General features: G+C 40.8%; 2 protein-coding genes and 1 non-coding gene across 6 annotated transcripts; all 3 read right to left on the bottom strand.

Annotated features, from left to right (window-relative positions):
- Positions 1–2493: 2493 nt before the first annotated feature.
- Positions 2494–2567, bottom strand: trnai-aau. The gene has a single exon. It is a non-coding gene; the product is annotated as a tRNA-Ile (tRNA).
- A 1581-nt stretch (positions 2568–4148) lies between these two features.
- Positions 4149–16082, bottom strand: LOC125294224 (alkaline ceramidase 2-like). The gene is made up of 6 exons (XM_048242704.1): positions 15284–16082; positions 14803–14917; positions 12907–13048; positions 10964–11101; positions 7439–7576; positions 4149–6524 (listed from the first exon to the last, which is right to left on the bottom strand). The coding sequence occupies exons 1-6, from the start codon at positions 15389–15391 to the stop codon at positions 6338–6340; spliced, it is 828 nt and encodes a 275-aa protein (XP_048098661.1). The 5' UTR covers positions 15392–16082; the 3' UTR covers positions 4149–6337.
- Positions 16083–16662: 580 nt separating this feature from the next.
- On the bottom strand, positions 16663–25921 carry asb5b (ankyrin repeat and SOCS box containing 5b). Of its 4 annotated transcripts, none has more exons than XM_048242674.1 (8): positions 25688–25723; positions 21688–21742; positions 20525–20604; positions 20187–20294; positions 19542–19692; positions 18969–19103; positions 18584–18775; positions 16663–18265 (listed from the first exon to the last, which is right to left on the bottom strand). In XM_048242674.1, exons 1-8 carry the CDS (start codon positions 25706–25708, stop codon positions 18138–18140), a joined length of 870 nt encoding a protein of 289 aa, XP_048098631.1. In that variant the 5' UTR covers positions 25709–25723; the 3' UTR covers positions 16663–18137. The 4 variants fall into 4 exon arrangements, with proteins under 4 accessions (XP_048098631.1, XP_048098650.1, XP_048098622.1 ...); XM_048242693.1 differs by lacking the exon at positions 25688–25723 and adding an exon at positions 23331–23457; XM_048242665.1 differs by lacking the exon at positions 21688–21742 and having other exon boundaries at positions 25688–25921.
- Between the last annotated feature and the right edge of the window lie 1808 nt (positions 25922–27729).

Genomic DNA, 27729 nt, shown 5'->3' with positions numbered 1-27729 from the left:
TGGACAGATTCTTTTATTATATTTTATGCCTCAGCCTGATAATCTAGGCTGAGATAGAGATAGATAGATAGATAGATAGATAGATACTTTATTGATCCTCAAGGGGAAATTCAAGGCTGAAGGAGTGTCTTCATAACTAAAAACCAAGAGGGGTAAACTGTAAATCCAAATTAAATCCATTCCGTGTACAAGATTATAAAAAACGCAACAATTCTACCCCTACCATTTAGCCTTTATTTAAAATCAGCAGCTACCGTACACGTGTTAGGCTCATTGGCGGAGCGAGGGGGTGGCTTCGGGGGCTCAAGCCCCGAATCTTTTTTTGTATATGTGTTTTCAATTTCCAACTCTTCTCATTTCTAATTTAACTTCCCCTCGGTTTCTCTATAAATGTTACAAAATGTAGGCTACTATTACTGAGGAAATATCCCTTATTTTCATAGCCCAATATTGACAAGATAATCTGATTTCCCACACGATGAGTTTAGGCAATGCCAGAGCCGAGATGTAGCGGTTTACGTCATAAACCTGGCAGGAAAGTTCAGAGCGGCGCAGTTTAAACAGCAAGCCGGTAAGAAAAAACGATTGTCAAGACATTAGGCAATTAGGCTACTGTACCCCGGAATACAAAAATAAACTTCAGAAAGACAGAAAGTTTGTTGTACTGTATTCATAGAGTCTCAATGACCGAATCAGTAGATGTACCTGTTGTCAGTTGAGTTCGTTCAATTCATTTATTGTAGGCTAGTAGCCTAGGCAAATATGAAACGGAGATGTACTGGCGGGATTTTGAACTTGCATGTTTCATGCATTTTAGGGCAAAAAATACCATGGGATTAATGTGTTCTCCATTTGAGGAACGTAATCAATTGCGGACGTGCACCGACAGCTCAGACACAGCCTACCATAACTCATAAAAAACGCTTAATTAACTAAGTGCATGCTGATCAGATGCTATGCCTTAAAACCACCTGAGGCCCCTGGGCTATATGTTTTTAACCCCCCCTCCCCCAACCGCAAAAAATAATTGTGATTAAATAATACCCGGCCCGCGATATGACCCGCCTATTTACATAACGTGCGCTTTTGGTTAATATAGCCTATAACATGCAGTGTAGCCTATCATTAATGAGCCTATGTAAAACCTTTACATAAACAGGAACAGAAAGCCCTCCTTAATCACGTCAGCATACCCCTGACATCGCTTATCAAAAAGGCTAGCCTACTGCACTTAAACAAGCGTTGAACTCTTACAACACTGGCTGGTTAAAAGTTAAAAGATGCGTTAGGCTACATGGACGTTTCGAGCTTTTCAAAAGTGCATGTGTTTGTCGTGTCGGGGTGTTCCCCAGGAGGTTTTTTGAAATTCTGTCCACTTAACACACCATTTTAACGCAGCTTGGGAGGGACATAAATACTTTTAGCCTACAGAACAAGCAGCTGGCTCATGTGACGTGAACATTGGCTACCCTATGCCTTATCACTATACTACCCTACATGGAGACATATCTCACGTTAACAATGGAGAAAACATAACATAGGCTATTATTTGTGCGAATGGGTTAGCACAAACTTAGCTTTTGGTGAACGGAGATGCTGATCACTAATTAATTTCTTTGCGCAACAGCCCATGTTCTGCGTTCACTCCAGTGAGACAAGTGAAATACATGCTTTTAAAGCCCTTTCATTGCCAGGCTATTTGCTACGATATTTACCTGCTATGCCTTCTGTTTTCATGGACAGTTACAGGAATCCACGTCATTCGTTTATCGTTGCTTCAATCCTAGCCTACCCACGTTATCTCCAGAGTTTGTAGGTTTGTCAGTCAGTTTCAGCCTCTCCTCTAAGTTTTGTTACATTTTGTTACACTTTAGAAGAGAAGACAAAGGGGGCCTCTGCATGGATGTCATTGTAGAGCAGTGCGATGTGCTCAATTAGGCTAGCTCCAGAGTAGGCTATGACTGGCCTTGTGAATGGGACACGGACGTTTAATATTATTGATTATCATTATTATTATTAGGAGGCCCCTCATTGGTCGAGGCCCCTGGGCTGAAGCCCAGGTAAGCCCCTGCATTAAGGCGCCAGTGGCCTATGCCTATAGACCCCTCTTGAAAGACCCAAAGTGCCAGTCAGATATAGGCCTACCTTGAGTCTCACATTTTTAAAGTCTCAATGTGTCCATTAGTTTACACAGAATTCACTAGAAGTCATTATTTAAGAGGTTATTTTTCAAAATGTTCTGCCGGGGGGCATGCCCCCGTACCCCCCTAGCCTTCCTGTGTGTGACACTGGGCTAAGCCCCCAATATTTCAAATGTCTGGCTCCGCCCCTGCTTCGGCTGTCACTTTCGGAGCACTCTGACTAGTTCTAATGAACATAATCAATCGTAGGCCTATACTATTGGAAATCGAGCCGGTCTAAAGCTGCACCTAAATGCAAATGCGATATAGCCTAGTATAGTATGGCAATGAAAGTATTTCCCTTCAAAATCTCTGGTCAGTACGGGGATCGAACCCGCGACCTTAGCGTTATTAGCACCACGCTCTAACCAACTGAGCTAACCGGCCACGGCCACCAAGTTAAAATATCTATGTTAACTGCAGATACAACTGTTATAAAATGTCGATCTCCCAATAGAAGATGCTGTCACACCGAACACGCACTGGAGAATACACAAGTTGTAAAGAGCATTAAACATCTGTTGCCAATAAGTCTATGGATGCACCATTACATACTGACTATAGGGTAGACGATCCTCACAGGACATGTAGCCTATTTACAGATCCTGGTAGTCTCTGAAACGTGCAGATAGACAGATTTTCAACTGTTTTGTTCGAGGGCTCTTTGTAAACTTTCAGTAACCACATACAGTCTATTTAATCTAAAGCGCAAATTGGCCATGACCCGTTCCTTTAACAAGTGCCCACATAGCATATAGGCATTACATCCTAAAACAGGCGTTTAACAGCGGTGACAAAGTGTCACATTCGCACTCAAGGTGTCCAAACGGATGAAGGGGCCAACAGCAACACCTATTTAGTCTGGATAAATCCATCCTGTATTTCAGTAGGCTAGGTTTTCTCAGCGGACAAACTGAATTGAGATAGCGTTTTACAAGATGCATTTAGTCAGTCAAACTATTCTTCTGATTTGGGTAATGGTCATGGAGATATTGGGAATTTCATTTCAGACTCACTTCAGGGCGAATAGACAGTTGCGAAGGAAAAAGGAAACTCATAGCCTTGACATACCCACCAGAGAAGACATAGGCCTACCGAGGGATATTGGAAAGGCAGGTACTCAAACAGATTATTCGTCCGTTGAGCATTTGAGTGATGGCTTTTCTGTGCCGATGGGACATCCTGGGTCAGATAGTCGAGTACCCAAATTCCAAAGTCCTACAAACAAACCTAATGACAGGAATGCTAAAGGGTTCTGGAATCATTTCTTATACAGAAGACGATCAGGGTTTCAATATGTCCTACCTATCCAGAACAACGAAGTACGTCAGGAGAAATGTCGAGCAATTCCTTTCTGGCAGGTAAAGACATGTTCTTATTGCCTATCTTTCTGCTAAATGTTAGACCCACTATATTGAGAGGACATATCGGCTAATTGTATGTGTTTGCACCTATGTTTAATTTACAGAGAGTTTCCCACGAAGACTGCGAACCCCAGCTACTGAAAAACAACGTTTGCTTCGGAAAATGCGGCACCCCGTTGACCAGTGACGATTCCACCGCCTGTCTGTTGTGTTCACCAGTGAAATTAATCCAAAAAGCGGTGCAATTAAAATGTAAAGACAGCGCAGAGGTTACTAAAGACATCAAAATGGTTGAAGAGTGCCAGTGCAAGGAGCATACAGGAAGGCATTTCATCAATCGTGGTGAACCAGTCTTGATTGATCCCAGTATTGGAAATTAGTCTCAGACACTCAAAGATGTTCCTCACATGGAAACGGCTTCCATGTTTCAGTAGCTTTAGAAACGGCAATATTGTTTTTTTCATGTCATGTATGAATTATTGTATGTAAATATCACTTAATTTTGTTTTTCATTCTGAAAATGTTTGATTGGTCTGAGCTATTCACTGTTCTGTCCCAAAATGTGTGGTGTTCTTAAGATAATAAACTAAATGATGTAACACTGTTTTCTTTATTACACAATTTATTGCAAGTTTATTTATAGAATTAACATGTCAAAATACAGTACATTCTTATAGGGTACATTGTAGAGCACTTTCACAATTTAACAAATCATTTCCCTTAAGCTACCAGTGCAAAGACACGCATTGTGCAAAATATACCCTCTTCCTTTTCAGTTAAAACGGTCTGACATGTTTGAATGAGACACAGCCACAATGCGCCTATACCTTCACAATTTTACCTTTGAAAAATGTCTTCTTCAGCTGCGGCACAGACATTGTCCCTCTACTCTTTGGCACAACATATGTTTGAATTATGTTTTGTATTTGTCCCATAAGTGTGGCCCATAGTATATTTAATTGGGCTGAGTCAGGCCTGTATGATTTGTCACGTTTAGGCTACTATTGAAAATGTCATGTGGCATATTCAAGCCTATATGACTGAAATGTGATGTAGTGTCCCATTACACTGTTTAATGTACACACGTAACAACACCGCCCGCGAGGTGCCGTAATGGCACTCAGAGATTTAAGAGGTAGGCCTATCTAAAAATAAAAAGTGACCCTTTGCTCTTTTCAAGAACGTCTAATTATTGCCAGTAGGGGGAGCACATAAGACGGATTACAGCCTCCGGATAGACGTGTGCTCATGCGCACTTGGGAGGATAAATATAGAATAATATAAATGATTTCACATTTAAGTGACATGGCATCCAGCACATCTGGTTATGCACGGTGGACGAGAAATCCAACGGTTTTTATCTGAACTTATTCATCTAAAGCTTAAAATTATTCAAAATATAGAAAAGCATTTTTACTCAAACAAATCTGACACATCTGTTCGTTGCATACCAATAGTAAATGTTAATAATAATATACATGAGTAAATAAGATTATGTTTGAACTACACTGACTTTACAAACTGCTACTCTGCCCATCATTTAAAATCTTCATCTTGATTTCTAAGCAAATAGACCTCTCCAGAATAAGTCCCGCCTCCGTAACTTCCGTATCCATCCAACTTCCGGGCGTCGATTGTCTAAGGGAAATAACACGGCGTTTCGAAATATCATACCGGTAAAACATCTGTAGGTAGTAAAGTAGAAAAACTGGTGGGCAGATTGGCCTACACACTTCTGCCATCTAGTTTCCACTGGATTTTTTGATTGTCGTGGCACCGGCACTTGGATGTAAAAAAAGTTGAGGCGGGACTTATTCTGGAGAGGTCTATAAACATAACTTGTGCATGGTTAATATATCTCCAACCTCTTCAAATTAACAATCAACACAATACTTCAGATAACTGCTCTAATGCTAAACAACTACCTACACCACTGGTATGTAAGGATATGGCATTAAGATGTCAGCAGGTAATGCTTTGGAGTGGAGAAGGTTATTGGCCCCTGGACTGAAAAGATGCCAGGGTGCAAAACACTTATCTGGACATTCAACAAAAGCATTGGTGTGATAAAACTCAAAAGTGCAGAATTATGAATTATGGATTATAACTTTAAGCCACTTTTAAACATTCTAACACAATTTTTGTCACTTGTCACCACAGTCAAACTTAGTACAAAGCAGATCTTCTTTTGGCAAATCACATGTAATGGCTTTTCATCATATATTTGGCTAATTCTCATAGCCAAATGTCTGACTGTGAGCTTTCCACACATACACAATTTGATAGCAAATGTGATGTGGCAGTGGTAGGTGAACTAATTTAAATTCTTCCCAGACAATCTCTGACATGTAAAAGAAAATGTTTGGCATCTGGATTTGGATATCTCTCTCTGAGAATTCAATAATGCTGTTAAACTCCAATAGAGCTTATTTGACCTTTTCCTCAATAATGCACACTACCTGCCTTTGAGTTGATATGTTTTTGAACTTTCATTCCTGAAAGAATGATATGTACCTTTAAATGTACCAATATAGCTGTTGTGGCAAAAAATACCTCACAAAACCAACCCTTCATAGTCAGACCAAAGGTCTCTTGTATCTACAGAAAAATGAGAACTTTGTGCAGAAAACACACCATATCCAGCCTCAGCTATGTGCTTATCAATGGTTGGGGGGGGATTTGTTCTTTAACCCTTTCCAGCCCTGAGGAGAAGTGAGTTTGTTTTATAAAGCTCGGAGCACCTCCGGGAGGTTGAGCTGAGGTAGAGCACTTCAAAGCCTTGCAGCGTGAGCACTAGGTCATCTTGATGGGCGACTTGTTTTGAGCGTTGAGCAGGGTGACGTAAGGGACTCCGATGAAGGCCCATTTCTCACTGGGCCAAAAGAGGATGACTGGCCCTCTCTCCGGAGCCTCGCAGACGGCGTCAAAGTATGCAAAACACACACAGCCCAGGTAGGAGGCCAGGCAGATGAGGATGTGCCTAGAGGGAAGACCACAAGCATCAAACCACAAACCAGGACAAATGTTGCTCTACGGTAATGTCTTGTATAGCTTACAGCAGCCGACTATTAGGTTAAGTTTATAATGTTGTGGACGGCCACCAAGCGTCTTCTGCCCCACGGCTGCGCGCGCATCTAGTTTTGTTGGTAAACGGGAAACCCGTCTATTGGGACCATGAGCTAAAAATGCTTGGATCTAGTAGAGATGCACGGATATATCAGCCTAACATCAGTATAAGCTGATATCTGCCTTGTTGATAGGTATCGACCTGTCAAGCAAAACATTTATAGATTGCAGTGGCTAATGTGTCATCAATTTTGCACTAGCTAAATGTTGTGTTATGTGCAGACTGGCACATTCAGACATTGAAATGTAGCAGATTCAGCAGGGCTGAAAGACCTGAAAACGGTTCAGTTATCTTTTTTTATCATGAATACTTTTGTTTCTTTGTCACTAAAGGGTATAATCAACAAAATAAACAAAGTAAACAAACAAAAAAAAAAAACATATCAGAGTCGGCAGTGGTTATCGTCCAAATCATTTTTTATATAAGTATATATACTCTTTTGATCCCTTGAGGGAAATTTGGTCTCTGCATTTATCCCAATCCGTAAATTAGTGAAACACACTCAGCACACAGTTAACACACAGTGAGGTGAAGCACACACTATTCCCGGGGCAGGGAGCTGCCTGCAACAACAGCGGCGCTCGGGGAGCAGTGAGGGGTTAGGTGCCTTGCTCAAGGGCACTTCAGCCGTGCCTACTGGTCGGGGTTCGAACCGGCTAACCAGTAGGCCACGGCTGCCCCCCAAAACATCTAAAACATCTGTATCGGCTCAACATTTCAGAATTGGTGCATCCCTATTAGAGATGAGCTGAGGGGCGGTCACTTACCATACACAGTGCAGATAGGGAAAATTGACCGAGGACCACATCTCACAGAAAATGCGATCACTGATCCAGCAAAGCAGTGCCAACGTCCACCAGAACCCTGAGATCAGGCCCAGCTTAAACACACGGAGGTTTTCACACCTACAGTAACAAACACACACACACACACATTATCCTTCATGTCCGTTGTCTCACAAGTTTGTCCCTCACACGTACATAATCAAAGGAATTGACATCAAAGCTCAAGACACTCCAAAAAAGTTTACAGGCATATTATGTTGTGGAGGTGACTAACCTCTTTTACGGGCCCAATTCTAAAACTAGCATTGGCATCTGATGGCTGTTAAACTGATGAAGATGGTGTTGGTGTCACCACAGTGACAAACAGCTGTTCAACACTTGGACTATGGGTTTCTTTATTCCTGTTTCCTTTTTTGTAGTGTCAATAGACACCTTTTGCAGTTCACCCAGCTGTGTAGCCTACACCCGATTTGTGTATTCAGCAGTGCTATGAAAAACTCCCTTCTAAATTATTGCTCAGCCAGCCTAGTCTCTCGAGATCACAAATTCTAAGTCTATAGAATCTGTCGACGACAATAATTCTGGGCTAACGGACAAATCAAGCTGTTGGCATGTTCTCCAAACACAACAGCCTGAGTACGGCATGGCTGATGATGCTTATGTAAGTGGACACACATGTGGCTGAGAGCTGTCGCCGGACACAACACAGCCGAGAGGGTGTGGGTCAGGGCTGGAGGAAGACGATAAGGCCAGGCCGAGGAGGGACGCTGTGGGTTGGAGGAGGACCGTCAGAGACAGGACACTGATGAAGATTAAGATTAAAGGAAGTGGATCAAGAGAGTGGAAATGTAAACAGATCACAACGGTAAGGATAGGAGCGGTCAGCTCTTCCTCTTGAAGTGAAAAGATAGGAATGGCCTTCAGATGCTGCTTACAGAGCCATATGGCAGAGTGGGGGAAAACACTTCACTTGAGGCAGTTAAAAGACTGTTTACATTATGCTACCAGTTATCTCCCAAACATATATTCACATGGATTTGCTGGGAAAGTGATCGGTTTAGAGTGTGAAATCCACAACAGTGTCTCCTCAGATGGCTCTTGAAATGATGGCCTCATCTTGGTGGAATGTTATTTAAAGACACAATTCAGCTGAGAGTGGTTTACATACTGAATGTTAAGACATAAAGAAGGTGCATAAAGAACTTGGAAATATATAGTACAGAACTGCAGAAATGCAGTTTCATACATACACAGCTGTTTTATATTATACTTACGAGTACTGTTATATTCAAACTAGTGCTTACAGTATGGGAAAACAACACTACAATGGGAGAAGGGAGACCGCTTGTGGACACGTACACCACCAGACCAGCTGTCACTTTAAATTAAGACCAGCTCTGGAATTCCGGCCTAAATTGGCCAGTTCATGGAAGAGATGGGAATAGCCCGGGTCAAACATGCCAAACATTTTATCCAAGAATAAAATAAAAAGGAAGACATGGACTAATGCCAAGTAAAACAATGTCATTGAGGGCAGAGTTGGTGAGTCATCAGAGAAGAATTCCTAGCAACTCACAGTTGCTGTGTTAACAGAGTGGACTGCCGCCAAACCGTGCCCAAACTTTCTTTAACTCAACATCCATCATCGCAAATAGACATGGAACAATACCACAAGCGCCAGTCGGACTTCCTACAAAAACAACATCAGAAACAAAGTTCTAACCTTCTCAGAGACTCAGAACCAGCAGATCCAGTGAAACCTGTCAATGTGCCATTTGTTTAATTTTCTTTTCAGTCAATTCCTTGAACCAGATTCTCAAGGAACAGACCACACATTTATGCCATAGGCCTCTTAAGGCGAGAGGCGTGAGGCAAGGCATCAGTGACCTCCACTGAACAGGAATTTCAGTCCAACTCAAAGACAATGGCCATCATCTGTGTTAGAGGACAGCATTCCAAACGGGTGAGAGGTTTGGGCCTATACGGAGCCAGGGACAGCAGGCCTCTGACCCAAAGTGCAAAAACAAGTAGTCCGCCACATCAGCCACTGTCACACAGAGCACGGGGGTCAGGGGCAAAATAGCTGGCCAAGTGAGGCAGGGTTCAATGCCTACAGACCTTACTCCACCTAACGTTAGACCCATTTTTTTTTTTATCACTGCGTATGAATACCATAATCATTCCTTAATAAATTACTACATTTTAGCATTTAGTATAGCATTTAAAGAGATTTAAAATGTGGTACTGAAATGAGGCAGCAGCCCACTACCTAGTTGTAGAACCATGTAGTGTACAGAGGACTTTCTAAGGATGCCATTTTTAGAGACACACTGTGTGTAACTCCTTTCCTAGTGCTAAGTATACAAAATACTGTAATTCCACAGACATTGCACAAATATGCTTAACAACCCCATCATTTGATGCCAAGTTCACTATTTTTTCTTCAGAATCGCATATCTTATTTTATATGCTTTTATAATGATATGTTGGTGCAAAATGAAAAGTTAGTGCCATTTAACTGCCAGGTTACCTATAAAAGCAGGAATCTCTTTTCCCATCAAAATCTTTCAGTAATGACATGAAGACACTGCACAGGTTCAGCAGGAAAAAGCAGCACGTAGCAAGGCATAGAGAGAGCCACGTTCCACGATTACTGCTCATGCATGCGTACGCGTACGCATACACACACACACACACACACACACACACACACACACACACTGAGTGAGTTTGCCTCATTAACTCTGGAACAGCTGGAAGTAGCCAGCAGTGCTCTGTGCACCCTGCTAAGGTCAGATTGATCATGCGATGCAGCTTTATTTATTTATTTTTTTAAAAGGCCCACAAGTCTCTCTATGACCCCTTGACCTGATGCTCAAATACTCTCATATTTGCATGCTCGCAATTTTACTGACCACTAAGCAAATTAACAGGCAAATGACCGCCAACGGATGCCTATTGCGTTCGAAAGACTTGAATAGCTTCAGTTATTTTATTATTGTTGCTCCCCATAACTCATGCAAACCATCTCCCCACAGACTGTGAATGGAAAAGGTTGGAAACCTTTTTCAACTCTGTGTGAGAGTGAATGGGGTGACAAGCACTGTCCAGGCAGTGCTGTGTGGTACCCTACAATGCTGGGCCATGCAAATCTTAATTGCTCAAACAAATGGGTCACCTTCCTTCATTGGCATGTTGTGCTTGACACAGAGAGAGACCGAGAGGGGGACAGAGACAGAGAGAGAGAGAAACAGAGAGAGAGAGAAGAGGGAGATAGAGAGTAGAGAGAGAGAGAGAGTAGAGAGAGATATATATAGAGAGAGATAGAGTAGAGAGGGAGACAGAGAGAGACCGAGAGGGGGACAGAGACAGAGAGAGAGAGAAACAGAGAGAGAGAGAAGAGGGAGATAGAGAGTAGAGAGAGAGAGAGAGAGTAGAGAGAGATATATATATAGAGAGAGATAGAGTAGAGAGGGAGACAGAGAGAGAGATAGAGATGTCCCTCACCGTTTGAGCTCGGAGATCAACAGCACAGTGCAGGGGATGCCCAGCATCATCAGGGACACGGAGTTGATGACAGGCTTGATGAAGGCCAGGCCCGTGGTTACGCCAGACAGCACGCCGATCACTACCTTAAAGCGCGACCTGGAGGGGAGAGGCAAGGGAACCAGTCACACGGATAAGGACCTAAACAGGAAGGCACACCTTTGCAAACTGTGATTTAGTTTAGAATCACAATGAAAGGGTGTTGGGAGGAACTCGGAGAAGGCACACCTTTGCAAACTGTGATTTAGCCCTATATTTGTTGCCTATATGTTTGGGAAACACTGAAAATAGACACACACACACACACACAGACACACACACAGACACACACACACACCATTCATACATAAAAAAACAGAACAAACGCTGACCCTTTAAAAAGGCCTGCATCGAATAAAAGAAAAGCCAATCTGTTTACTAGAAAGATAATCCTGGAAAGACTCCAATGCCTATAACTAGAAGGTCAGATTTTGTTCCCCAGATATAATTGAAAGCAAATAAGTAATTCGGACTCTCTCTCCCCCCTTCCACACTGTGGTGCATTTCTAGGACTTGTTGTGACAGGCAACCATCCCTGCTGCCTAACAATAGAGCATGAACTGATGACACAACAAGCCCATGTTAATAGTGTCAGCGCTACCTCTGTCTGGACAACACTATTCTTGGGCAGAGAGGAACCAAACGTCACATGACACACAGTTTACCAGAGAGCACTAGCATAACTAACATAGAGTAACCCTGAAAGTTCAACATGTTAAGATGTATAATGGATGTTGAAGGGAAGTGATATTTCTGTACACCCCATTTCCAATTATGTGGTAATTTGTAAATTCTCATTATATAACTCACAAAGGTAAAGATAAGTGATTTGGTTTTGGTTGACTGACTTAACTAAACAATGCCTGCAAGACTCTTGGTACATGGGCAAAAGTTACACAAATCTCAATAAGCAAGAGAACTGGTAGGGTGTCATGGTTGGTTATGAAAGGAGAATCCATCAAAGGCTCAGGATGGTTTGTGGCTTAACATTTAGTATCAAGCTTTGTGAGAGAATTGTGAAAAGAGCATTTCTCAATGTAACCTTGCAAAGAAGCCAAAGAATCGGAAATACTTTCACCATAGAGTACATAATATTGTGAAAAGATTCAGAGAATCTGGACAACAGCCAGTCCATGTGTAGTGCTGAGCCAGAAATAACTGTTGCATGTGTGTGTGTGTGTGTGACGTTCCTCAGAAGACACTGCATGAGACACCATCATGATGTGATAAATATAGCCACTTGGGGCTCTGGAGTATGTCAGAAAACAGCTAACCCTTCACACAGTCCACTGGTGCATCAAATCAGTTAACACTTAACACAGTCCACTGGTCCATCAAAAGAGGCAACTCCATTTCACAAACGGAAAGCCATATATAAATTCCATGCAGATAAATTCCCCAGTGTTCTAGCTGAACTAATCTCAAACAGACTGAAAGTCAGAAAAGTCTTTCTCCAACATCTGTCACGAGATAGGGGTTCATCAGTCGCCATGACAAAGGTGACTTGCGTACAGCACGTGGATGTTTATTTCAGGATTTTAAGCAGACATATGCTGACATCAAGCTCATTTCTTTTCCTGGGAAGTACAGAGCTATACCAGAAAGATGATCATTCTGAATGTACTACAGAAGTGTGTCTTGCTAGACCCAGAGTGTGTGTGCTTCACGGGTATCTGTCTCCTTGTATCATCCATTGTGAAGGGGATGATTAAGACAACAGACTGTTCAGCAGCTGAGTTCAAGCAATTTGCGTCCATTCAACAGAATTCTTTGTTTTCATTACCCTTGCTTATTATTGCTTGAACTCAGCTGCTGAACAGCCTGTTGTCTTAAATTCTCAATAATTACTGTGTGAGGTGTCTAACCTGTCCTTCTTGAAAACTCGCGGCAGGTATCGCTTTGGAAACCACATTCCAATTGCACACATCAGCACCCAAAGAATGGCTAGCTCATCCAGCATCTGACCCAGGAAGCTGAGAGTGGCATGGAAGTATGTAGACCCAATACCTGTAGTAGAAAGAGGGGAGGAGGTACATTAGATTAGATTAGATTCAACTGTATCATCAAGACATTATTGACGCTACATGCAATTTAATCCATATGAAGTTATTTTGAGAACGCCTGCATCGCAAAAGGGCTTTAGGGCATTCACACTCACAGGAAAGTCACATTCAATATCATACGACAACTTAGTTTGAACAATGTTAGCATGTGACTAGTTATTGCTAGTGGGAGCTAAACTTCATCAAGTTTTCTCTAAATATAATAAAGAAGAGCTGTACACATATCTGTGCCAATTACTGTATTTGTACAACAATGAGCATCGCACGATAACCCTTAAATATACTAATTGTACAATGTATCAAGCCATGAACTTTCAACATCTGTGCTTTTAAGGGGTTTTCTTTCTAACACAATAATCCCAGATTAAGACTTGATTAAGCCTCTTAGCAAGTGAAGCAACTGAAGATCTCAGGGTTTAAAGTCTGCACTACATATGTTTTTGACTCAACGAAAAGCCAATCATCATATGGATTGAATCTGAAAACAGTCATTGTTTCTGTGTATTATTAGAAAAATCCTGACCGTACACCTCTGATAAGAAAGTGATGCCCAAGAGAAGCAACTCCACCACTTTACTCACAACTCATAACCCATGCACACTTCATCCCATCTTGAAGGGAATTGTAGGAATATCTAAGTACTAAAGACATTTACTGTTTAAGGGGCAAGGGCCAAGTGGATGGGTGAAGCGGGGTATTTATTTAGAGGTGTGTGTATGTTTGGATATCTGTGGAGGAACTGCACTATCTACACAAGTGGGTGTATGGGGGGGCGTCTCCAACATGGGCTGTTCTATCTATGTTGATAATGTCCGCTTAAACAAACACCAAACTGAACATCCATAGCAACTGTAGTCCAGTCAAAGAGTATAAATCCATTACTAGGGTTAGAGGTGGGGCTATACTCCAACTGTCAAGTAATCCTTGCACAATGAGCCTGTTCTCTAAAACAAACACACAACAACAACAAAAAAACAGTGAGAAGTCACTAGATTTGTGGCTATGGTATCTTCACAAATCTGTGTAATTTTATGTCTGAACAGTGTTTAAGAAAGCAACGTTTGTTTTGGAGATGTGGAGTGAGTGGCCTGGGGACCAGGGCCTACTTCTATTGCCGACTGCAAGTTTGAAATATGATGACCTCTCGGGATATTTATGAGCTGGATGTCTTTCACCGTCAAGCACATCTGTGGTTGACCTGATGATTAAACTTTGGCCTAGTTCTTCACATAGTCTACAATTTGTGCATGACACTGAGGTTATTGGTCTAAGACTACAGGCTAACAGTGTGAATTGACTGAGGAGATATACGTTTGTTTACTGGAAAATAAGCACAAGTAGAATGTATCTTGTGGTCATGTTGTTTTAAGACAGCCGTTCTTCCAAAATTGTTAAGTGAAATCAGTAATACAGATCTGTAAGCCTAACACTTATTTACACACTGCATTTCATATTTCAAGTTAGATCAAAACATACAGGCCAACGACTTAAACGACAGGAGTTTGAGTTTTTAAATTCATTTTTATTTATTTAAAATCCCATTTCTGGTGCTAAAATGCATTGCCTACAAATGGATTAGTTAATGGAAACCCACGGAGTTTCTTTCGAGTTTAATTATGACATTTGGTGAAGCTATTATCCATGGTAGAGAACAAGGTATTAGTGGTCCACCTTTCTAAATTATGTAATTCTACTTACCTACAACCACCAGAAGAATCCATATTAGATAAATTCCACTGTTGTAATGTGTGGCATATTGACGGAATAACCACATCAAAATAGGTGGCAAAATAAAAAACAAGATGTTGCTGATCTGAAATGATAAAACAATTGTCAAAAGGAAATATGAGCAAAAAGACTGCCACAAAATGCTAAAATAAAAACAAAAGAGTGTAAGCTATAAACAGAAAGTGACACATGCCAGCATACTGTCTTTGTTATCATACTGTCAGCTGAATAGGCCATGCAACATATATTTTCCAGAAATATATCAAAACCTTAGTTAACGTCTATTGTGACCGTGGCACGCACGCAAGGATATGTCATGATTCGTGGCATTCGAGTTCTCGCTACTTGTTTAATCTAGGCTAACCAAAATGTGTGGATGACCAACCCGGTTAAAGAGACCGCGAACACAAAATATTTTAGAGAAGTTGGAAGGAAAGACTCAAGTACAGACCGTGTTGTAAAACTCCGCAATGTTTGGATATATCAGGTAATTGCCTTCACACCAGTCCACATCGGAGCTGCCAGGTTCTAACTGGTCCCAAAATCGCAAATCGCTCATTCCTTTGCTTGATCACACGAGATTTCAGAATAGGCTCTTGCAACCCAATTTGGTCGGTCCCGATGTCGCTTTTGTTTCGCTTTACCGGAGCTCGTCAGTCAGAATTCAAAACTTAACATATCTAATAGAAGATAAACGTCTATGTTACTTCCCTTTGACGTTTGATAATGGGGTCTTTGAAATCTTTCGTGGTCATACTTCCAAACACAGGGGACAGTCCTGGTGATAGGCTATTCTAATTCGCACGACTAACGGATTCGCTCCGAGTGAGCTTATCTTCTACACACAGCTCACGGCAACAGTTTAAACATTCAGCTGCATGTGATATGTGATCAACGCATGCGTGCTCTTCCAAAATAATATGTTGACCTTGAACCCGAATCACTAACGAAGGACCAGTTCGCCTGGATCTGTAGCCTATCTGATTTAATTAGGTGTTGCTCATATGTCAGATGATTGCGCAATTTCACGCGCAATTGACTTTACGGTCTTTTACGCCATGACCCTCTTCTTGTCAACAGCTACAGCCACAGATGAAATAGAGGAAATAACATAGTGTACATCATACTCTAATTAATGGACGCTCAGGCATCAACAAGCCTCCTAGTAGTCTACATAAGATAGATCTATAGCTGGACTTAAACTAATTATCGCGATTGACAGCTATTGGTTTTGACGTGTTACGCAAGTGTCAACAGCCTACGGATGTACAGTAGACAACGGTACACTGAAGAAATGTTACTCTGCCCTCTGCTGATATTTTTGAAAATTGCCTCGTGGTTCAGAAGACAAGAACAAGTCGCCTATACCAGAGTCTAGTCTACCATTTCTGAATTATGAATATTTCCAATGCCCATTTCCATACCTATATAGGTTACTTTTCCATAAGGTGTGTGATGCTGAGTCAACCAGTCATAAGAGCCATGCCTGCTCTATGGTCAAACATCTCAGAAGGCTTGCCATGATTTTGTGATATACAACAACTATCTTTACTTTTTGGCCCCAAATACAGCACATTTCATGACCTAGCTGGAGCACCTTTCATTTCCTTACCCCATGTTTCTAATATTGGCTGTTCCCTTGATATGTTGAGAGATGTCAGTGCACTTAAGCTATTTAACAGCACAGGTCTTGGGCATTGTGATGGCATTTGAAATGTATTTTTTAAACATGAAAAAGCAGTGTCGTTGAAACTGAGAGTTTGCTACATTAAACCCTTTCTCTCTCTCTCTCTCTCTGACACACACACACACACACACACACACACACACTTTGTAGCATCGGTCAACATTTATTTGACACAAATGAAATTGACTTTCTCTGAATGTCACTGATATGTATGTAAAATGTATACACACACACACAATATACTTTTCATGACTGACTGACAAGAAATAAGATTCAACAACAATTCACATCTGAAATGACATCTGTGCATTAGGGACTGGCACAAAAATCAGTGATCAGTAGAGTAGATTTGCAGTAGTTTTAGAGGACAACAGGACCAATGCCCACAGTCCTTGGCACAAGCACTTTCCTTACTTTTTTTGTCCCTTCACATTTGACACAAACTTTACAATGTCGGGTTATTTTACATACATACATATATTACAACTGAGGCTGTTTGGGCCATTCTGTATCAAGCATGTATTTGAGGTATTTCCATACCACAGCTGTTGAATACCATAAGTTGTTTCAAGCCCAAAATAATTATTAAGATAAATTTAGTTCCAGACCAAATCTTCCTAGGGTTAGAACCCAATTACAGTTTTTGTTCCACATTTGGTCTACTCTTGGTCGACACTTGGATATTAAACTGGACTCTCAGGCGTGTCCGAATGGACAATCACCCATAACCAAAACTCACAAATCTTCATGATCAGTGTCAGCACTTAACACACTAACTAAAACTAAGGGGGAAAATATCAGGGAGGGTTTGAGTGAGTCATGGCTCTTTAGTTCACATATCCGACTGCCATGATGCAAATGACCACATTGCAGACATATGATGAGAAGCCGTTTTGAATAACACGCTCTCACTCCTGCGTAGGGAGTGTCTCTATGTAAATCTTACTTGTCTACTTGTCACATAGTGAGTATTAAATTTAAAATGATGCTTTCAGCACAGTTCCATTTCCTCATCGATCATCCTGGCATTAAGGCTTAAAGGAGAAGTCTGGCAGGTTTTCACATAGATCTATGTTCCTCGAAGTCACCGAGTATTGTTGGTATGAAAAAAAATGAAAACAATCGGTTTTACCTAGCACGAGTTGCTACAGCCATCTGTGAGTTCCCATGTACATACATGCCCCAGAGTGTAGCGCTGTAGCTGCCTGGCTGCGTTAGCTGCTGGCTGTAGCAACTCGAGCTAGGTAAAACTGATTGTTTTCAGGTTTTTTTTTCGTACCAACAGTACTCGGTGACCTCGATAAATGGAGATCTATGTGAAAACTCCCTGGATTTCTTCTTTAACGCCCAGAGAAAAGCATTCAACATACTTAGTACACATAGAAGTTACACAAGTTACCGACAACACTAGAGTGGAGAAGTGTTACATGCACCGTGCCACGGCAAATAGTACAGAAAATAAATATGTAGGCCACTGGGAGGTCAAAGAAACTGTGAGAGATGACATGAAAACATACAGAGTGAGTGAGTGTGTGTGTGTGTGTGTATGTGTATGTGTGAGAGAGAGAGTGAGAGAGAGAGAAAGAGAGAGGGGGGATGATTTGGGCGCTGGGCGTGTCTATCTATACTGCAGGAATCCCTTAAGGAGTGTGGGCAGCTTGAGCTGGGTAATGAGGTGCAGTCTGGAGCGGCCCAGGTAGTCTCGGATGCTCAGACGACACAGCTGCAACAGGGAGCGAGGTGTTGCTGTAGGGTTGACATGACAACTTGTAAATATATACTCAGACATATGAGACAGTATGATTAAGACAAGAAGCACTACAACACTACACATGTACATTACCATGAAAATAACAGCTGTTACCACATAGAAAAATATTATTTTCTGGGAAAATGTGAAATATGCTAAAACTAGTTACCAAAGACTGATCACAGTCACAGTGTCTGCCAAACTTTCAATTCCTGCTTAGTATAAGCACACAGCCAAAGAGGTTTTTTGCCCCACATCAAGATTACTGATTACACAGCAGTGCAGGGCAATGGCCTGTTCTTGAAAAGCACTACCTTCATAGAGTAGCAGCAGGCCCTCTGCTAAGCTGCTAGGGGGCGCTGTCTCCACCGGTCTCTTCAGCTCCAGGTTTTTGGCATTGATGTTGGCCCCAAACTCCAGCAGGACTTTAATGACGTCTGTGCAATCCTTCTGAGCAGCAGCGTGCAAAGGAGTCTCCAGGAAGTGACCTTTCTGTACATTGGCTCCTGAACAGATAATAATTACTATATTATAAAACAGCAGATCCAGCTACTTTACTTGTATACTTTAACATTAATATGCAGTAATAATAATTGGCCATTTGTAAAGCCAAGACCGTTTTTTTTTCTTTCTGTTCTGCTTTTAAGAAATGTGGTTTTGCAGTCACTCCTCTAGTTATTGTCACACATGCTCACATACCTCCATCTAGAAGTGCCTGTGTGCACTGGAGCTCCTGAGAGACACAGGCAATATAGAGTGGAGTACCCAGATGTGGAATCTCATAGTCTACGTCTGCACCCCAAGCAAGCAGTGCTTCTACACATGCTGCTTTCCCTGAAAACAGAGAATCACAACCCGCCTCCTTTTTATTAACTGAGCTTAACAGCTAAACAGACAGGGAAGACACTGAGATGGTGAAAGTTGTTTGCAACATTTTGACAACCTGACATGCCTTCAAGCAACATATATTTGAACTAAACAAGCTCTTCAAATAAGAAAAGAATCAGCAGACATTACTGAGTTATTACACAAAGCGTAAAAAGCCTCAGACCAAATCACCTTGCATTTATAAAGCGCTTTATCCAGGCACCCACTGTGCTTTACAGTGAAGGGCGAACCTCACTAACCACCACCAATCAGTTACTCTACTCAGATTTATAATACATCACAGAGAATGCCACTTGTTACCTAATTACTACAATATTATATTACTGTGGCACTTGTAAATTAATTTCTATAGGCCATGATTACTGTTTGTACAGGTAAGTTCACCTTTACTTGTCGCCTCGTGGATAGGTGACGGCTGGCATGCTTCAGACTGTGGCTTAGCTCCGTGTTCCAGAAGAACTTCAACACATGATGAACTGCCTGCCGAACAGGCGTTGAACAATGGCGTCACTCCATCAATGGTTGTAGCATTCACCTAGCAGGAAGACAGAGCATTGAACACTATTGTATTCCATTGTAGAAACTAAAGTGCATTGCAATTCCAGGAACCTTGTTGTAGGAAATGTTTTGGTTCCTATACCTCAGATCATGTGTTTATTTTTCAATGTTCCAGTAACTGGGCTGAACTATAATGTATATCTAACCTTATCTCTTTGAAAACAGGCATCTGCTGAGCAAATAAGAACGTTTACATCATCTATATTTAGAGATAGCAAGCAAACAGAAAGCAAGAAAATTGATGTGTTATTAATTTAAATGTATAAATAGATAATTGATCACTCCCAAATAATAATATTCAGGATTATTTATGTCCATGCGATTCCCCTACATAGGTGGACAAATGCTGTACTGTAGGTACACATTTACAGCAAGATATACTATGTTTATGTCTGATATAGCCATACTGATAAACCGACATTAAACCATTCAACTTAAGCATCAGTCAGGCCTCACATAAGAATGACTTACATTTGCACCAGCCTGAATGAGTATCCTGGCACAGGCAACATGGTCTCCCAGACAGGCCTCATGCAGTGGAGTCACATGATCAATGGTGATGATGTTTGCATTATAACCCTTAGGTGAATAAAAATGACACAGTTATTTAAACTTACAAACTGTCCAGTATTCCTGTGTTGTACCTCATAGAAATCAACAATGTAGCAGAGATGTACATATGCACACCAATATTGCATTATATCACACAGCATGTATTATGATTGGTGTCCCTGTGAGTGCATGTGTATGTTTGTTTTGGTTCACCTGTGCTGATGTATAAATTACTAGGAGTGATCAGGTGTGTGTACCTGTGAGATGAGAGTCCTGAGAGCCAGCAGACGACCCTGACATGCTGCCTCATGGAGCGGGGAACGGTCAGCCCAGGAACCTACGAAACACACACACACACACGTACACACAGACAAATGCACATACACACACACACAGACAAATGCACATACAAACAAAAGTACAAACATACACACACAGACAAACACAAATCAACAATTTCTTCAGATACTACTCAAGACTGAACTCGCAAAGTGCTGCAACAATAACAAATTCAAGATCCATTCAAGACTCAATGGTCATGTGTGTATTGTTACACTTCAATATACTTCATGCATAAGGAGAGTCAAGATTTTGTGTTTCAGCTCCCCTTGCAGCAATAAAATAAGACTATTATATGTAAATGCTAATGTTATCAGTGTTGTGCTGATGTTGTAGCAGCTTTGTTTGAATAAGTGATAAGTGTGTGTGTGTGTGTGTGTGTGTGTGTGTGTGTGTGTGTATGAGAGAGGAAGAAAGTACATCTGTGTGATCACAGATAGACATATAACAGTCCCTCAATGTCCAAATGACCAAATGTAAAGCAGAGGTACCACTATTCACATATGTGCAACAGCTATGAGGACACATTTTGTTTGAAAAGCACATACAAAACATCCATATTAGATGGTAACACAACAGCGTCTCTGCCTCTCACCTAATTCTGTTCATTATCTTCTTATCTAATCATCCCACAGTTTATTAGCCTGGTTATTGTCTGCACTGATTTCACCTCCACCTTGTTTCAGCCAATGACCTGTTCCCCTATTTAGCTCAGTTCAGTTCAGTTTTGTTTTGTGTTTATATTTCTACAGTTTGTAGTCTATCAGTGTTTATATGTGGATGCATGCTGTCACACTCGCCTTCCCTGTTTGTAACTACTACCTGTGAGTAAAAACTCCTCCTTGGTTTTAGAGTTGTTGTGCATTTAGGGCTAGCACTCCTGCAGTTGTTACAGCATTCCAAACCAGAGCAGCTATATATATCCCCTGCTCACCCAAATCTGTCCGCTACCAGGGACACATACCACTGCCAACCTAAGACAGACACCAGTACACACACACACACACACACACACACACTGACACTCTCCCCAAGTACAGCTATGCCCACACCCGAGGTGTCTGTGCTGAACGATACGTACCCAAGTCCCCGTCACCCCATGGAACATCTAGCCACTGATACGTGTACGACATGGCCTGTGAACAAGAGGAGGCCAGTCACCTGTCGAGCCCTAAATCTAAGGGCCAGAATTGCCAACAGCCATATTTGAAAATGAGTGATGGTTAAACAAATCAAACAGTAAGATAACCTCCAGGCACTAGTCTGTTTCACTTTCGCTTAAGTGAATTTAAAATAATAAAAACAAGGCCTTAAGCGTCCTGGATAAAATCTACCACATACCCACTCTAATATAGCTGGCATATCTTACTAGCAGTATTGCCATTTTGATTCATGCACTACATAAAGACAGCACTGGTGGCAACAAGAGGACCTTTTACTGGTTGCCTGGTACTGCTCTTCAGCGGGCAGTCTATTCAAGAAAACTGAATGCAGTCCCTCATGAATATTACAAGCACTAACTGCCCGAGTGACCTCATCAGGGATTCCAGCACACAGCAGCAGCACTCCCATAATCCTTTGCAAAACTAGCTCAAAGTCTAATGGCTGACGCTGTCAGGGAACTTTAAAGCACGTGTTACTAATACAGCACTGCAATACTGTGCCTCTTTACACTGTAAAAATACATCTCACCAACCTGATGTAGTGCAGTGTTTTGTAAATGGTGGCAAAAGGTATAGGAACAGCAAAAGACAATCCAGTTCACTGCATGAGTTCTAGCTGGTATCCCAGTTTAGAAGGGGCATTCAACATGCATGCTGTTATGTCATTTTACCTAACATGGCCCATACTGTAAAGCCTGTGGCAGTTCAAATATCACTGTCGGGCAATCCAAAATAGATTTGGGAGAATCCAGAAAAGCTGCAAGGACCAACCTTCTCAACACAATCTTGGAGATTGATATCATAATGCCTTATCTCCAAAGCATCCAAATGGAACGTCTTGAAGATTTTACTAATCATGATTAAGCCTCTTTAAGACATTAACCAATGTGACTCATGTGACAGACATGTGACTCAGAGGTTACAGTGTAAGTGTCCTGAAAACTGAGATTAACAAATCACAAAGTCAATGACAACCTGATCCTCTGCTTAGGTGTTGCTAATACAACTACTACTACTACTACTGCCACTACATGTTGTAGGCTAAGACCATAATAGGACCACCACCATTGTTGTCTTACCCCATCACAGTTGTAGACTATTAGTCTAAGGTTCTTAGTAGTAAAGGTTCTAGCCTACTACCACTTTTAGGCAGCAATAATAATAGCCTAACAACAATAATAAATACATAAATAAATAAAAATAATAAATAAAACTAAAATATACCTCCATAATTATAGACTACTATTGGTGTGATGTGGTATTTAGGCTGCATATTCATTACATTGCATTTACATCTGCCAATTATTTCAGTGACCAAGCGAGTGAAGCACAATTTCAACCATGGAAATAAAAAAGCCAACTGAATTGCTACGATATTATGTAACGCTCATTGCCGGGTGTCTGGCATCAAAACTAAATGTAACGTATTCACAATAATTCAATATTGCAATATTTCTAGGCTGTGTTCTGGTCCATTGCTATTCCACCTCTACATCTGGGTGACAACATGATGCACGTGATGGGGTAGCCTAAAGTTTGACGGCAAGCGATGATCACTCACCTTGACTAGTTAAAATGCCCCAGCACGCTCTCTTTCTGGGATGATAATCATATATATCCTCTAATGACCTTTTCTTTGGTATCTTTTCGGTGAGCTCGCTTTCCCGTGCAGGAACTTCAGGCATGTTTGCATCAGATCTACACAGCCCGCAGTGCCAGGGAGTGTGAGCCAGCTGGTCCTAGCTCTGATTGGCTAACAGCGCTTGTTGTTGTTATACACGGTCCTCGGTTCTCGGTGAACATGAGCAGTATCAGACGACAGGGAACCTCTACTGGGAGGGGTTGGGGAGAAGAGGCGGTGGAAAAGGATAGCATGGCACCGAGCTATTTTTATCACAGGTTATGAATCTGTTTAACTCGGCGCTGCATGAAAGACATTTGTGCTGCACAGAGGAACTGTTGATGTTTAAATTCATTATGATTCGACTCGCGTTTTGAGGAAATGTTAGGCTACAATGTCCAAGTACACCTCGACACGATCCCGCCCCTTTTTACCACGTGTATGACGCAGTTTGTTTTCATCCACACAGTAGCCATAAGCCAGAGGAGAGAACCTCTAGGCTAGGCTACTCCATGATTTTTAAAAATCACATTCACTAAAACGTGACTGCTGATCTCTTTACGTCTTTATTCATTTAGTCAATGATTCAGAATATACATTAATAGAGATAGCCAGAGATAGCCATAACCACAGTTGATGGAGTTTTATATAAAAAATAAAAATGAAAACATAGAAGGTATAATAGGCCTAATTCTTTAGTCCTAAAGGTGTTTAGTCAGTGTTTACCAATATCCTGGCTAAATTATTTATTAATCACCACTATGTGGATACTGTTTTTAGAATTGATTTAGATTAAGTGTTAGTATAATTTGTATTTTTGTAATTTGTATTTTAGTATATTTTTATATATTGTATTAAGTGTTGATAATAAATAAAATAATAATTTGTATTTTAGTATATTTAGCATATTCTTTATCTTCTACTGTCCTTACTGCTTAGTTGTGTTTTTATATTATATACTTTAATTACTCTTTCTGCTGTTAAAGAATGTGTTTGTGTTGTATGTATGCTGCTGAGACCTTGAATTTCCCCTGGGGATCAATAAAGTATCTATCTATCTATCTATCTATCTATCTATCTATCTAAATCCTCGCTATTCTTATCTGAAATTGTTTTAAGCATTTGCTCATTTTGCTGAATGAATGCTGCCCTTTACCCTTCAAATTACATCTTTGGTTAAGAAACATTTTTCTTTTACCAGCCAACCTACTGTATCCTACCTCTTTGGCTACATCTGTAGCCCAAGTCAGACTCTCTCATGGAATGTCAAGGAATTATATCCACCTACACAATTATCAGTGAGGCTGCTTTAGTTGAAAGATTGATCTACCATACTTCCATAGTCAAATGTGCTTCACCTGCGGTTTTGATTGTAATCAGGGATGTAGTGGTAAAATAAGAGGTGGGTAGGCCTAAACTATGAATTCTGTGATCACGGTGAGGGACTGTGCCAGGCGGTATCGGATTTTTTAAAAAGGCATTAAGAACATGTTTGATGATGATGGAGGTTATTGTCCAATGTTTATTACAATCAATAGTATCAATGGTTAGAGTGTTGATGAGTGTACATATTGTAAATGTGGATAATGTGTATTTTTGGAATGTTAAAAGTTGCAATTGGTGAATAAACTCTTTTGACAGGTGGATAAACTCTAATAAGAGGTGGGTAAACTCTATTTTTTGAAATTTCAGAGGTGGATAAACTGTGTTTACTTGCATTTAGCCTCCACTACATCGCTGATTGTATGGAATATTGTCTATGAGTCAATGAAAGTTTTCCTGATGACATGGTGATGATTTCACTTGATAATCAATGGACTTAACCCAGGTATTAACACATCACCACCTATTGTCTGAGACTTTCAAGTGATCTGTCTCTCTACAATGCATAGTCTTGACTCAGTTGTTAACAATGGACCAGTAAGTAACCTCGTCACCATGTCCACAGTATGGTAAATATGCATGTGAAGAGCCCAGTGAAGGTGATGAAAGCCTCTAGGATTTATTAACCCCAAAATGCTTACAGTATATAGGTCATTGCCTGATTTCAGGGCTGCAATCCCCAGTCAATACTGCCCAACCAGACACTGTAACTGTTATAACTGACTGTAAATCCATCCAAACAATCCATAAAGCCACAGGGCCAGAGAGACAAATGTGCAGGGATTGCTCTCAGACACAGTGCCATATTGTATCTGTGAGGACCTATCCTGGACCGATACTGGTAGTTACGTTCATCTCCCAACACTCCAAAACAGACATGGATACATGAAGTGAAGATAGAACGTTTTACTCACGGTGTCCTTGACCAAAATCATAGAACTCGGCAGCAATTCGTGCAGCCTCCTTTCGATTTCCTCTGACAACATAGAAATGTGTGAGAATGTTTAAGCTGATCTTGATGAAGAGCTTGAAGCAGAACAGCGCAAATATGGAGAGGTAGACATTGGTGTAGTGCAAACCGAACGGCCGGCTCTCCAGAAACTCAGTCATTGCTGTAGCGACAGTCGTTGTTTCTGTTGCTGCTCCACAAATGTTTTGGAATGAGGGGGCCCGGCAACGTGTTGACGGGGATCATATGCCACTGTGACACAGAAATTCCCCTTAGCAGCTGGGCTAAGAGCAGGGGGTTGATAAGGCAGCTGCAGGAAAATGGACCACTTGGACAAAGCATAGTTGTGGGCTTTGTCACAGTGGTGGAATAGGTCAACATGGCATTTGTTGTCTTGATATCAAAAGTTGCATGGGCAGTTTAGCTTTATTTTTTACATGAACCTTTGTATGAATATCAAATGTTATAACATAAACACTGGCTGTATGTGAATATTTAACAGGATGCACATTAGTTCTGGAAGAATCAAGGTGGGTCATTATGTTGTGATAGGCCTATATCAATTATAAGGTACAAAGCATGTTTCAGAACTGACTTGATACCAGCTTGCTGCAGGGAGCTATCAGACATGTATTGTTTATTTGGCACCAGCCTTCAGTAATATAAATATAGTTGTTCTATATGAATATTTTTTTTGCAACTTTAGCTTGTCTATCTGACACAAACCTTCAGTTAGAAAATCTAAATCTTCAGAAAATCTAAATCACATTAACCCTTTTTGTAATAACTAGGCCTATCCCTTTGTCTCACAACTGTGGCTGAAAAACAGTTGCTGCTATGAGACAACAATTGCAGTCATCATGCAGTTTTTTTCTGCAGTACGATAATATTTCCATGTTCAAAATATTGTAAGCTGTAAAGTGTGTAATGTGCAGGATTAGAGCAATGCAGTTTTTCATGTCCAAAATATTGCATTTCCTGCATAGGCCTATGAACTGGTTCTGATATTCAGAAAAGTTGTTATTTTTAAGGGACTTGCCTCTGTCGGGTCTGAATAGCCCTTCATTTGTTCTTACATCAAACCATAACAGCAATGACTGCAACATTCATTTTTTTAGATGCAACATGTCCCAGACCAATAGCCTCCTGAGAACCAAGAAAAAAAAGTGTCCTCCAGTTTTTTTTTTTTTGTTGTGATTTCCTATCTAGGATTGAAAAAAAAATCTTACAATTTTTATTTTGTTAAATTTATTTTTATTTTCAATTTTATAGCACGTCCACTGTGGTGGTCAAAAGGACCGTTTTAGTATAAGAATGTAGGCACAAAAATAGACACAATGGACAAATTACGCTTTTAGTGGTATTAAATTAAAGGTAAACTTAACCAAATATAAGCTATTTATTCTTCTAGACTATTTTATTTGCCTTTTGGACAGTTTTATTTATTTTTTCTGGATTGCTTGTTTCATTTTCATGTTTTTCTTTCATCTGCGATAATTATTTTTAGTCTTACTCTTCCTCCCTATCTTTTTGAGGCACAGTCCTCATCTCTGTTTCAGTCACTCATCACCTGAGAGCTCCAAATCTGACCCTCCTCCCCCCCTCATTTATCTTATACAAATTATATCCTAAATTTTCCAAAAAAACAAAGTATGTTGGTCCTGGTGTCCATTATAATGGACATTCATAAAGTCACTACTATTTCAAAATGTAAATAACTTCACTTCTTTCAAAATGAATGATTCCTGACATTTTCATTACCATCACCATCATAATAACTAAAGGGATATGCATCTACAACTTATGTCCACTACAGAGGACATATGTCTATGGGTTGGGCCTCGGGAGAGCTTTATAATGTACAATTGTAGGTTAATCTGAGAAAGAATCACCTCAACAATGCTCATCATTGCCCTAAAAAATGGCAAGCAATATCATCCCCAAGCCAGTAGATGGCAATGTAAACCACATTTAACCAGGAAGAACATCAACTTCCTCATCTTCAAA

Source organism: Alosa alosa, chromosome 1 (assembly GCF_017589495.1).
Source record: "Alosa alosa isolate M-15738 ecotype Scorff River chromosome 1, AALO_Geno_1.1, whole genome shotgun sequence".
Lineage (NCBI taxonomy): Eukaryota > Metazoa > Chordata > Actinopteri > Clupeiformes > Clupeidae > Alosa > Alosa alosa.
This window is presented reverse-complemented; position numbering and strand designations above follow the sequence as displayed.

What these genes read in the sequence shown, in the direction of transcription:
- asb5b (XM_048242665.1), bottom strand. Translation starts at nt 25,883, where the DNA reads ATGACTGAGTTTCTGGAGAGCCGGCCGTTCGGTTTGCACTACACCAAT. An exon ending in CCACGAGGCGACAAGTAAAG is followed by an intron (nt 19,104 to 19,541) that starts GTGAACTTACCT and finishes CTCTGTTTTCAG; the next exon opens with GGAAAGCAGCATGTGTAGAA. An exon ending in ACAGGCACTTCTAGATGGAG is followed by an intron (nt 18,776 to 18,968) that starts GTATGTGAGCAT and finishes TTATCTGTTCAG; the next exon opens with GAGCCAATGTACAGAAAGGT.
- LOC125294224 (XM_048242704.1), bottom strand. Translation starts at nt 15,391, where the DNA reads ATGAGCGATTTGCGATTTTGGGACCAGTTAGAACCTGGCAGCTCCGAT. An exon ending in TTGCGGAGTTTTACAACACG is followed by an intron (nt 14,918 to 15,283) that starts GTCTGTACTTGA and finishes TTATCATTTCAG; the next exon opens with ATCAGCAACATCTTGTTTTT. An exon ending in CGAGTTTTCAAGAAGGACAG is followed by an intron (nt 11,102 to 12,906) that starts GTTAGACACCTC and finishes TCTCCCCTCCAG; the next exon opens with GTCGCGCTTTAAGGTAGTGA.